Genomic DNA, 12,965 nt, shown 5'->3' on the forward strand with positions numbered 1-12,965 from the left:
CAATATTCATGAGAAGTATCTGCTGCCAGGCTTTTCATTAAAATGTCGCTGGGACCCTTACATTTATTATTTAACTGGTTGTAAATCTTGTATCAGTGGTAAAGACGCAAAGTCGTTCTACAAAATTATGAACCATCTTGACATAAAACTCTTTGTCATGAAAACATTGATGAATAACTGACAGCGGTAACCGCCAATCATAAATCCGAAACAGCATAGCAACACCGTGATTATTGGTCGACGCTAGAGGGGCGTCAGCAATAGTCTCACCGGAATTTCATAGTTTTCAATGAATTCTCTAAAACGTACGTTAGGTACCTGTGATTGCAGTATCGAGAACAAATATAGAGAAGAACACGAAAAACTCACAGGTTCTTATATGACTGAGTAGAAAAAACAGAGAAGAGAGATTATTTTTATGTAGCATAAAATGTCCAGCATCTTTAACTTTGACGCTTAAGTGAAAACTACTGAAATCCGCCTGGTCTACAGCGTCACCTTCTGGTTATTCTGTAGGTATTTTCATATACATAAAAAACAACTCTTCGTCTTAACTCGACATATAGTGGTTCGTAAAAAATAACGCCATGAAGATGCAATGCCACTATACACACACCAAATATATTACAACACACCTAGTGTTTATTGATATTGATAAAAAAACAAACAAAAAAACATTACTTTTTAATAAACTCTCAGCAAATCAACTGACAGAACATTTACAAACATGGCAGCTTTGTTTGAGCATGCAAAATGAAAGTCAGGTAATATAATCTAAATTCACAATATCAGAAATATGATAAATTAATTCAGAAAACAATGTAAAAAAAATAATCACATGTTCAGATTTAACTCACTGACAGCACTAATAATGCCTTACAACCAACTTAAAGTATATCAAATGATTTCTTTTAAATACCAATCAACATATATTACATTCAACCCAAAGGACATTCATTTTTGCAATTTGGATCATCTTAAAGGTCTATCAAACTGTGAATCATACAGAGAAGAATCGCTGGAACACTGTTTAATGCATTTCAAGACCAGTGCAGTGAAACATTTATTCAATGCATCTCTGCCTTCAACTGGGTCGCTCAAATACTTTAACTATTGGAAATGGCAATATTTGCTAAATATAAATTTCATATCTGTTTGCAATCACAAAGACACATGTGGAAAACACAAGAGGAAGTTTCTTATTTTTGTGCAAACGAGGACAAAAAATGTCACTCATATCATTTGATTCAAGTAAAAATCTAGATAACAAGAAACTTCACAACACAGCAAAGAGAAACAGAGGTTACTACAGTAAATTTAACTAGTTCTGCCTAAACTTCCTTTAGATGAGGAGAAGTGCTGATGCCCACCTCAGCTGTCACACTGCTCACTTTCAAAACCAAAAAAAACTCAAATTTAATTTGTGGTGGCATCTGATACAGAGACGTATTTGACAACTGCTTAGGCTAGTATATTACTGCATGTGCTCAATGACAAAATGATGAACTGGTGAATTAACATGCCGACATCAAGCTGCATATGCTGGTGTTCTTAGAAGTACAATACTTCACCTACAACACAGTAATACTGTCACTTAAAAGCAATAAAAAGCTTTTAAGCTTTTAAGCTTTTTATAACAAAGGTTACAGAAATAACCTTTGTAAAAAATACTTAGAGTCTGTATGTAGAAATTCAAAACAAATAACCATTCCAAGCAAATCATTTGACGGCCCATACTTTAGATTGGCTTTTAAAGATTATGTGATTTTAAATAGGTGTGATACAGTAATGGATATTGTTGTGCATGTGCAAGTGTGTAGTTCTGTAGCAAAGGAACAAAGAGAGTTAACACTAATCTGTAGCAGGTACCATATGGGAATTTTAAGAATGTTGGTATGGTATGTGATGTGATATAAATATAGTGGTTTGTATTACCAATAAAAAGCCGTAGAACAGAAGGCTCCTCATTTAGTACTGGGCACAGAAGAACTGGGAGAGCCCTCCTGACTGTAACACACAGTGAAAGAAGCCCAGCTGGAATGCATGCAGTAAAAGTGGGTGGGGGGCTGGTTTGGCAGGTCAGTCAGGGTGAAACATAATCAGTGGTGAAGTGGGGTGAGGTAGATTTTGGCAGGTCACTGGGGCTTAGAAATGCCATTCCTGTCCATGAAATCTTTGAGCCTGGTGGGAAAATCTGTCATAACTCCCGTGGCTCCCAGGTTGAACGCTCTCTGGAAGTCCTCTTCGTCATTCAGCACCCAAATGTACACCTGAAACCAGATGTAGGAGTCGCACAGTTGATACAAAGTCAGTGAAGAGCGTCACACAAGAATGCTTCTGTACTTTGACGTTAATGTTGGCGGGCACTCAAGCCTATATATATATATCTGAGGTTACAGGAACCTTGGACATTTCTCAGGACCTGCTTTTTGCGGCTACATCAAACAGCTCTCAGCACGAATACAGGATTAGTATTGATATTTTATAACATGGAACGTTTTTCAGTTGTTCTTGTAGAAAAGACAATACAAAGAAAGTGCTGCATGCCAACACTGAATTAGCTGGTGAGTTTCTGGAGTTTCAAGAAAATGCAAACTTAAAAGATGTGCAATAGTGTTTTTTTTTCTAATTTGTTAGCACTACTGGATATTCAGAGCAGTTTTACCTGTATTCCCCTGGCGGTCAAATGATCAAAAAGAGCTTTCCTCATCAGTAAACTGTAACAGAAAAATGGACACTCATCAGTGGAGAGAACCTGAAAACATAGCTAAAGTAGAAAGAGCTTTAGTTGTGCAATTGTAAAGAAAAATACGGCTGTGGCTCAGTAGGGTGGTCCACGAACCGAAGAGTTAGCGGTTACATCCCTGGTTTGAGTGTGCTATATGCCCAAGTGTCCTTGGCAAGACACTGAACCCCCAGTTGCTCCCAGTGCAACTGCCACTGGTGTGTGAATGTGTGTGTGTTTGTGTGAGTGAATGGGTGGATGTGTCTCTGACTGTAAAAGCGCTTTGAGTACCTTTGAGTAGGTAGAAAAGCGCTATATAAAAGCAAGACCATTTACCATAACTGCTTCAATGACTCTAGAGTTAAAACCAAGGTGGACTTCATACACCGATCAGCCTAAACATTATGGCCATAATCACTTGTCAAGAGAATAACACTGATTATCTTATTACCATGGAATCTGTCAGTGAGTGGGATATATTAGGAAGCAAATGGACATTTTGCTGCTACAAGCAGGCAAGCAAATTTGACTACGGCCAAATTATGATGGCTACAAAACTGCAGCTCATGTGGGGTGTTAGTTGTCTGCAGTGGTCAGTATCTATCAAAAGTGGTCCAAGGAAGGAACAGTGGTTATGGATGGCCAAGCCCATTGATGCATGCGGGAAGTGAAGGCTGGACCATGTGATGCATGATTATGTGATGTAACAGACGAGCTACTGCAGCTCATATTGCTCAAAAACTTAATGCTGGTTCAAATAGAAAAGTGGACACAGTACATCAGAGTCTTTGTAGCTGCCAACAGTCAGGGTGCCGTCCTGACTCCTGTCCAGACTCCTATCCACTGTTGAAAGTGCCTACAACTACCATGCGAGCATCGGAACTGAACCACAGAGCAATGGAAGAAAAAGGACTGGTCCGATAAATTACATTTTTCTTGTTACATCATGGGAATTGCTGGGTGTGAATGTCTCTTATCTGGGGAACACATGACACCAGGATGCACCAAACTCACTGTGTGTGCGTGCTTGGTCTGCAACAATGTTCATGTGGTGGTACGTATATAAGTAACCTCCACATAAATGCCTGGACCCATGTTTTCCAGACAAACATCACATCATAATGTAACGACATCATCAATGTTATTCACTTCATCCGCTGGTGATTTTAATGTTGTGGTTGATCGGTGTACATTCAGAAAAATTAGCTACTTACGAGTCTGCCAACCAGGTGATGAATCGCTGACTCCTGCTTAATCTGTTAGGATCTCTCAGTCTGCAAAATCACACAGAAAAGCCAAATTCTTCATCCAGCTGCCACAGTTTCCAAACAAGTTCGAAAATTGTTCATATAATCAGTCAATTCACTTTCACTTTAAAATTACATGCTTGTGGAGGTGACAAATTATAATATACATATAAACTGACTTGATCAAATACGAGTTACAACAGCTGGATGGTACAAGCTCAACACATTTTCTACGAACTGCTGAAATTCATTCTAGGAACAGAAGGAAGTCATCAACTAAAGAGGCCCTAAAAGTACATACACATAAACAGCAACTGTTACCAACTTAAAAATAACTTTAAGCACAGATGTAAGGCTGTTTGGGCACTTGGGTCTATTAAAGTAAGCACGAGATGAGTTCAGTACAAGAAATCACTTAATCCACAATGAATGCTTGGCATGTGTGATCTACTCTTTGACCTTGATCTACATGCACTAACACACGCTTCTTTTAATGACTTGATTAGTACATGAGTTCATCTTTCATGCACCACAGTGACCCAGATCCAGAGACGGAAAGGACACATACATCATACTGTGAACAAAGCGAGTGGGGACCAGTAATAGACAAATGAGAATTTAAAAACACAAATTAATAGATACAAGAAGTCTAGTTAAATTCATATAATAATCAGCCTGTAACAATGATATAACCAATTATAAAATACAGAATCAATTTTCTCCCAAGTTCTGAGCTTCAGAGTCTTGTCTAAAAAAATAGTTTTCTTTAAGACTTGTCCTCACCTTGGACACAACATTCAGTGGGTTTGTTCCTGAGAAAGTTTTGAGAATCTGAATCAAGCTGGAACACCCTAAAACCTGTCCACTGTGCCATGTAGAGGCTATTTTGTAAGAGCCTCGAGCCTAACTTTGAACTACAGTAGAACAAGTAGAACACTTTACTTGAGACTATTTGAGTTTTTCTGTGTAAACTTACTTGGTGATGATAGAGGGCATGGGGATCTCTAGGAACTGCTCTTTAAGGGGAACAAAGGGCAGGAGGCCGGTGTAGAAGAGGCCTAACAGCTGCAGTACTCTGGGAAGGCTGAACAACACTGGAATCTGAGGATTCTGCAAAAACAACCAACAACTGAGATTTAGGCTCAGGTTGATGAAAATTGATGCAATGCAACTTTCAAAATTATTTTGCAAAAGACCAAAAAGGATCTCTGCAACCTGGCCAGGGTGTACCCCACCTCTCGCCCTGACTTTAGATAGCCTCAAGCCCTCCCCGCCGAGAACCCTCTAAGCATAAGTGGTAATAGACAATGCGATGGATGGATCTCTGAATCCACCTCTTACACCCATGTGAAGTATTTACCAGGTAGTTGTTTTCTTTGCTCAGTTGAGACATACCCTCTGAAATAACTGGACTAAATGTGACCACAACATGTCACTAAATGTACCTCTTTGTAACATTTTTTGACAATCTGGTTGCTGGCGTTGCCCCAGACAGTCAAATGCTCTCTCTCATATTTAACGACCAGCTCAGAGACCTGGAAGGAATAAAAAAAAAACAAAAAAAAAAAACAAAGAAGTGTCAACATTATCCAGGACATTACTGTTTTTTTTGACGAGTAAATGACCATCGCTAAAGTAAAGGACAGCAGAGCAGCTGCAATACTAGAACCTATTGTCTATGTCTTATTACTGGAGCAAAGCGACAAAGACGGATCACAGTTTCAATGCCTGTCTGTTACATATAGCTCTGTGAGGTAACCACTAATGATGCTTTTAAGGGCATACATGTCATAAATGCAATCTAAGTTAAAAGGCAGAAACTCTTTATACGAGTACTAAAAGGAAAATCCTGTGAGGAGATATAAATATACACCTTTTTGATGAGCGTGTCATTGTTGACCTTGATGTCAATGTTAACAGGGGTGTTTGGAAATGCATCAAAAACGTCCCTGAGCAGAGGGATGCGTTTGTCGTCTCCTCCATCGCAGTAACACTCTGCAGAGACAACGAGTTGAATACACTGTAAGTTTGGGCTGTGTTAGTCCGTGAGCATGAATCCCTCCAGCTGCAAATTAAATTAAACTGATCTTTGTCAATTTAAAATGCTGAACCATTGTTCTAGTCAACAGGCAAGTTTTACATTTACTCCTAGAGTCAAATGTACATCACTGAAAAAGAACAGTGACTACGGATGATGATGTGAATGTATAAATTGTGTTAACTTTGTATTCATCACACCAGTCATGGAAACATGATGCTCACCCCTCTGAAAAGTCACTCCTAGCTTGCAGAGGTATGGAGGCAGTTCCTGAAAAGAGAAATCAGTTCCATAGGTAAAATAAAGGGTGTTTAATGACAATTAGTGTAGAAGAAGCATAATTTCTACAAGGCAAAGTCAAATGAATAACAAAGATAATATCAATGACCTTGTCTTTAGAGCAAAGGCTAATGCCCACTAAAAACTTTACCATAAACATTTAGTTGTGCTATTCAATATGGTACCTTCACATACACACAAATATCAGAGTTTCATTTTCAAAGGAATCTCAGCAAAACAATGATGTTTGCTTCATTGTACACTAAAAGTGCAGACATGTAGAACAGAATAGAGCATAAGCCCTCAGTGAGGGACAATTAATCCGCTGAATTTTTGCTGGGCTTGTTTTTTGTAATCCACCATGTGACATGATCAGGTGGCACTGTGCAGAGCTCACCTGATCAATGCACATGATCCAGTTATGATGTTCCTCATGTACACAACACCACATGTGACTGTGGTTTCTCAAAATCATTTAACCTAAATGAGTCAAAATGAACAGCTGACAGTAGTGCGTAAATACAACACAAAGTGTTTTGTGACATTTATACATTTTCCTTTCAGCAGTTGTGTGTGCAACAACTCACAGCATAGGCAACGTCAGAGATGTTGGCGTTGATGCCACAGGCCCTCTGCAGGTTGGCATCATGGGAAACCACTACCTGGTCATCTTTTGTCAGGTGGCAATCCAACTCCAGCATGTCTGTGCCAAGATCCACAGCACTGCACAAACCAACATATAGCGGCCAAACTGTAATTAGTTACTACTATATCTGAGAGCCTCCCTTGACTTTTGTCCATTTACTTATGTGGTCACCGAGTTCAAGCAAACAAACACCAACAGTGACATTTGGACATTTGCACTATGAAACATACCACAGGCATTTAATGAAAACATAAAGCTTTTAGCTTCTGGCTTTATTACGTTTATCTATCAAACAGATGAGATTGGTTGCATATGAGGGTTTGGGGGTTTATTGTGGGTAAAAGGACAAATGCTACAGAATACTCATACTGCCAACAATCATAAGTGCAAAAAACTGTTATTTGCAGAGGTCTTATAAAAGAACTGTGTCATTTTTACTAAGGCTTCTACTCACTGCTTGAAAGCTGCCATGGTGTTTTCCAGGTTTTCACCTGCCCCTGCAGGACAAAAAAATAAAGTTTTTTTTTGTGTTTGTTTTATTTTTACATTTTTTTCTCCATGACTTAGGAATCCTCAACTGGAAGGTTGCCCTCACTTTCTGAAAAGGAAAAACATGGATGTCTTTGCCTTCGGCCAGTCCTTTATGAGCATTTTGTTTGCGGTTCATATTCTTATGTAACTCTTATTTCTGCAGCAGACAAATAAACACAAATCCTGTGGATGGCTGATGATTATCCAATGTGATTAAAGTGCTGTCATACATACATTCACATATATTAAGACATGCAAATATGACCATAAAAAAAAATTGGTAACATAATATTATTTTGGTGCGATAGACTGGCGACCTCTCCAGGGTGTCCCCCACCTATAGCCCAATGACAGCTGGGACAGCCTCCAGCAACCCTCGCACTGGAAGAGCAGTGAAACACTGAACAGCTACTCATACTCTAAGTACCTAGCTCTGTCTTAGAAAAAATTGTAAGCAGTATAACTATTCAAATCCAACACATTTAAAAGACTTGTAGATATTCATAAGGATCTTGACAGTCAAACTTTTACTTGAGATGTTTAATGCATAGGGACTAAATGCTGAAACTGGAATGAGGGTCATCACTGACTCACCTCCTCGGTGGGAAATGTGCCTGCTGATGAACGTCTCTCGCTTCCTCCGGTGCAATAGATTTGGGCATTTCAAAAGCAGGGCAGAGGTGAGCACGTAGCCCGTTACCGTTGACAGAACATACACAGCAGCACACATCTCCTGTCAGCCAACTGCAAAACAAACACCACATAATGTCAACAGTGAAGCAGGAACAAAAACGCTGCCTGTGTACTATTCGTTATGTGAGTTGTTATATGAGTTGTATTACATTCAGCACTGGACAAACACTTTGCACTCAGATAGTATCTCTAACAAGGCACGTTTGCAACGACTATTAATCATGATAACGCTATAGCTATACAAAGCTAACGTTAGCTGAGACGAAGATGGAACTCTCAAGATGAACTCCTACCTTTGTCATCAAATTGTCCTAGTTTTTCTTTCGCCTTTTGTGCTGACCAAGTTATTGACGACCCGGCTCTGTACAAGAGACAACTCTATATGACGATAAACAACTGATTTTAACCTGATCTCTTGTGTCCAGCTCCGCACGTCACAGCTGAAACACAACACAGGACACCGGCCGCTGTCAGTTGAACGCGCATGCGTCCCTCCTCAAGAGATAGACATGGAACATCCGCTCGGATATTTCAGAATAAAAGCTCCATAGTCATTAAATGAGTCAACTACACACGATTAAATTAAATATTGTTTTTAAATTAACTGTTAAATTCGTGAATGTATATATATATATATATATATATATATAGTTAATTACTCAACCACCACCACCGCGCAATCCAACTTGTAATTGAAAGTGAGATGGCGACTGGTTTTAACCGCTAGATATTGCTAATGTGCAGCTGTGTAACTTGCCAAATGCACTAAAGCAAGTCAGCAGGGAAGAGATAGGTATACCACGGAAAAGCTACAAATGCAGATATCTTGTCCTTAATCTGAATACAATCAGTCATGAACAATGTCCACCACCCTCTACAAGACACCATAATTCGACTGAGAAGCTCTTTTAGTGATAAACTGCTGTCTCTGTCCTGCTCCATGGACAGGTTGAAGTTGAGTCAAAAGTTTGGACACACCTTCTCATTTAATGATTTTTTTCCCCCATCACATTCCATTTTCATTGTGGATTGTCTTTATAATTATGTAGTAAACAACAATGTGTGACATAACTTGAAACAACATGTTTCAGATTCTTCAAAATAGCCACCATTTGTTTTGATTACTGCTTTGCACACTCTTGGCATTCTCTTGATAAGCTTTACGCGGTAGTCTCTTGAAATTGTTTCCCAACAGTCTTGAAGGAGTTCCCTGAGCATTTGTTGGCTCCTTTGCCTTCACTCTGCAGTCCATCTCATCCTAAACCATCTTGGTTTGGATTGGGCTTTGGATTGGGCTTAGAGGTCAGGTGGCTGTGGAGGTCAGGTCATCTGGTACAGCACTCCATCACTCTCTTCTTGGTCAAACAGCCCTTATACACACACACACACACACACACACACACACGCACGCATAGCCACACACACAGACACAGACACACAGGCACACACACTATATATGTCGTATATATACAGTATGTGTGTGTGTGTGCGTGTGCGTGTGTGTGTGTGTGTGTGTGTGGGTGTGTGTGTATATATAGCATTTAGCTCCATGAATGATATCAGAACAAGATGATAACCAGAGGATTTCCACAGAACAATGTCCAAGTCAAAAACGTGTACCAGTCAAAGTTCACTTAATGCAATAAACTGAACGCGGCCTGAGGATACTTCGTAGCAGGATGTTCAAACAGGACCTGACCATTTGCTTTAAGTCTGAACAAAATGCCTCAAGGTTTAACAGACATTCTTACAGAGTGGCAAAGCTTGGAAGAAGATTATGAAAAGCTTCAGGTAACAAGAAAACTTTGATCTTTTTGTATTATCAGGTTATTGATGTAAAACAATTAACAAAGTGTGCGCTACTTTTCAGTGTTTCGTAATCACACGATGAAACATTTTAGTAATTCGACTGTTTGAACTTCTTCAGTATTCTTGTTTTCATGGCAGATATCTTTATTCTGTTGCTTTATCTGACATTGATTTGAAAAGTTCCTTTCAATCTAAATGTTTTCTTAATTATTTATATAATTATAATATTCTTCATGTTATCCAGGAGACACACAGAATGTACTTGCAGAAATTGGATGAAGTATCCAAACTGCAAAACAGCTGCTCTTCCTCCATTTATAGACAGCGGAAAAGGGTGAATGAGATATCCCAACTTGTGAAAAAGTAAGTGTCCACTTTGTGGACAGAGATAAATACTATGTTATGTCATGTTCTGTACGCTCACAAAACGCCTCCTCAGCTTAAATGAGCACATACTGTCAAAGATGCAAAGTCATCTTGTGCTGTTATATCATTCCTCAGCTGCAGCAAAGGGCCGTCAGAAGACGATGCTAAGACACTGGACAAAATAAAAGAGAAAATGAAGACGCGATCAAATGCTTTCTTTGAAATGGAAGCTTTCCTTCCCAAGAAAAATGGGTGATGACTTATCATCATGCTGTTGTTGTTTATATATATATTTATCACACACACACACACACACACACACACACACACACACACACACACACACACACATATATATTTATATATACATACATAACACAAATTGCATTGCATTACTATCAAGGTAGTTAAATGAGAAAAATATTTAAATATTTGTGTTCTATTGCAGCTTATACCTTAGTCTGGTTCTTGGAAATGTCAATGTCACTCTCCTCAGTAAGCAGTCAAAGTAAGATGAATATTAAGTCATTTTCTATTTTTATAGTAAAAGTGATTTACTTAAAAAAGAAAAAAAAAGTCACTAATTATTTGAGTTACATGTGTGTGTTTACTCAGTAAGCTGCTCCTGGCAATTTAATTTAAAAGTCTCCTTATGTCCTTAGTTGATGAATTGAATTCTGAATGTGTCTCATCCTAAACAGATTTGGTTATAAAGATGAATATGAGAAGTTCAAGCTATGTCTCACAGTCATCCTGCTGCTGTTCTCCTTCATATGCTATTTCTCTCTGAGCTACAGGTAGAGAACATTTTGTATGCAGTATATTGTGGTACCTAATATCTGCATCACCTTACACCAACCTTGTATATCTAAATATAACACAGTTTGCGTCCTTGACTTTAGATTTCTTGATGCTATCCTCAACTTCCTGCTGTTGTGGTACTACTGTACATTGACTATCAGGGAGAGCATCCTAATCACCAATGGCTCCAGGTCAGCACAACACCTCTTGATTTGTTTGGTTTTTCTTTTGTCATATTTTTACTCAAACATGAATTTGAACTATGTCCTCCATTATAGAATCAAAGGATGGTGGGTTTTTCATCACTATGTGTCAGCTTTTTTGTCCGGCGTAATGCTGACATGGTGAGTAGAGAAAGATAAAACCCCTAAATAACACAGATCTAAACTATATATTTCAATACATGTAAACACAATAAAGTCATTGAAAATGTCCTTTTTACATCCTTAAGGCCTGATGGGATCCTGTACCACACATTCAGGAGCCAATTCCTTGCTTACTCCTTGTATCAAAGTAAGACCAAAGTCCCATAACGTTTCTTCGTTCGAACTTCCCATAACGAAAATATGAGCAGTGTTTCTTTTGCCTGGAACCCACAGGTTTTGTTCAGTGTCTGCAGTGCTATTATCAAAGTGGGTGTCTGTACAGGCTGCGAGCCCTGGGAGAAAGACACAACATGGATCTGACTGTGGGTGAGATAACTTGTGACATGCCAAGGACACGGAATAATAAAAGAGATGAACTCAGACACTCAAAAGATTAAAATATATTAATTAATAATATGACATTGCAAAACCATCATTTGTACAAACAGACATGTTTCACTCTTGTCTGCTTTTTTTTTTAGAGGGATTTCAGTCCTGGATGTGGAAAGGGCTGACGTTTCTTTTGCCCTTCCTGTTTTTTGGTCATGTGGGTACAATCTGCAAAGTTTCCTCTAATTGCATAAAAAAATGTCATACTGTGTCATGTGTCAAAATGCTGATGTCATTCTAGATGTTCAGGTATTTCAAACAGAGCTTTATTTATTCTTTAATATGTATTAGACCCTAACCACCTGCTTTTCAGCTTGCCATCCTAGTTGCACACAACTTTCATTTCTGTTCAAACAATACAAACCCTGTACAAGGCCTTGCACTTTTTGTCTTGTAGTTCTGGCAGCTCTTCAATGCCCTTTCACTATTCAGAATGGCTCAGCTACCAGACTGTAAGGAATGGCAGGTCAGTGCTCCTGCAGTCCTCCAGCTCTACAGTTTCACTCTGTTCCTGCTTTCAAGATGGTTAAGAATGTACTCTGTTTAGCAGTTTTGTTCTTTAGCATCACTTGAGCCCCTGCGTTTGGTATTTCAATAAATATGACGTGCTAAAATGCTTGCTTTGCTTACTCATGTTCTCATGTCCCATGTGATGGCAGGTCTTGACGTGTAGTCTCTGCTTCCTTATTCTGTTCATGGGAAACTTCTTCACTACCGTTGCAGTCGTTCGTCAGAAGTTGAAGAGCAGGAACCAGAAACCAAAGAGTCTTTGATACATAAAGATAAATGAACACATTTATTCTTGAACATGTAGAGTAACACAGTCCGAATGAAATGAAAACATTAACATTATTACTTTTAGTGAAATCAACTTATTTCAGCTAAAAAACAATCTGTGTAATGATTAATCTGTTGTCATTAATGTTAAATCATAAATCTAATACCTTCATGTTTGCATATTTGTATAATTAAAACGATAAAAATAAAAACAACGCACCAAAATCATCCCCAATAAAGTGTATAATTTTAAAGATAAATTGGTCTCTTTTAAATTCTTTTTAGTAGTTTTTAAGTC

General features: G+C 38.6%; 2 protein-coding genes across 2 annotated transcripts; one reads left to right on the forward strand and one right to left on the reverse strand.

Moving 5' to 3' along the window:
- Positions 1-620: 620 nt before the first annotated feature.
- Positions 621-8,627, reverse strand: gdpd1 (glycerophosphodiester phosphodiesterase domain containing 1). Its single transcript, XM_047595232.1, has 11 exons — positions 8,453-8,627; positions 8,061-8,210; positions 7,390-7,432; positions 6,877-7,012; positions 6,235-6,280; positions 5,846-5,967; positions 5,418-5,507; positions 4,949-5,082; positions 3,940-3,999; positions 2,666-2,717; positions 621-2,270 (listed from the first exon to the last, which is right to left on the reverse strand). Exons 2-11 carry the CDS (start codon positions 8,194-8,196, stop codon positions 2,136-2,138), a joined length of 954 nt encoding a protein of 317 aa, XP_047451188.1. The 5' UTR covers positions 8,197-8,210; positions 8,453-8,627; the 3' UTR covers positions 621-2,135.
- A 1,160-nt stretch (positions 8,628-9,787) lies between these two features.
- On the forward strand, positions 9,788-12,914 carry LOC125013597 (ion channel TACAN-like). The gene is made up of 12 exons (XM_047594397.1): positions 9,788-9,950; positions 10,213-10,331; positions 10,470-10,586; positions 10,783-10,842; positions 11,036-11,131; positions 11,237-11,326; positions 11,414-11,479; positions 11,587-11,648; positions 11,735-11,827; positions 11,983-12,047; positions 12,288-12,356; positions 12,550-12,914. The coding sequence occupies exons 1-12, from the start codon at positions 9,882-9,884 to the stop codon at positions 12,661-12,663; spliced, it is 1,020 nt and encodes a 339-aa protein (XP_047450353.1). The 5' UTR covers positions 9,788-9,881; the 3' UTR covers positions 12,664-12,914.
- Positions 12,915-12,965: the final 51 nt, after the last annotated feature.

The sequence above is a fragment of the Mugil cephalus genome, chromosome 9 (assembly GCF_022458985.1).
Source record: "Mugil cephalus isolate CIBA_MC_2020 chromosome 9, CIBA_Mcephalus_1.1, whole genome shotgun sequence".
In the NCBI taxonomy this organism is placed as follows: Eukaryota; Metazoa; Chordata; class Actinopteri; order Mugiliformes; family Mugilidae; genus Mugil; species Mugil cephalus.

Coding starts and splice junctions, on each gene's coding strand:
- LOC125013597 (XM_047594397.1), top strand. CDS start 9,882: ATGCCTCAAGGTTTAACAGACATTCTTACAGAGTGGCAAAGCTTGGAA. Junction 10,843..11,035: donor CTCCTCAGTAAGCAGTCAAA/GTAAGATGAATA, acceptor CATCCTAAACAG/ATTTGGTTATAAAGATGAAT. Junction 11,649..11,734: donor TGCTTACTCCTTGTATCAAA/GTAAGACCAAAG, acceptor TGGAACCCACAG/GTTTTGTTCAGTGTCTGCAG.
- gdpd1 (XM_047595232.1), bottom strand. CDS start 8,196: ATGTGTGCTGCTGTGTATGTTCTGTCAACGGTAACGGGCTACGTGCTC. Junction 5,083..5,417: donor TCAAAAAATGTTACAAAGAG/GTACATTTAGTG, acceptor TTGTTTTTGCAG/AATCCTCAGATTCCAGTGTT. Junction 2,718..3,939: donor ATCACCTGGTTGGCAGACTC/GTAAGTAGCTAA, acceptor TTTCTGTTACAG/TTTACTGATGAGGAAAGCTC.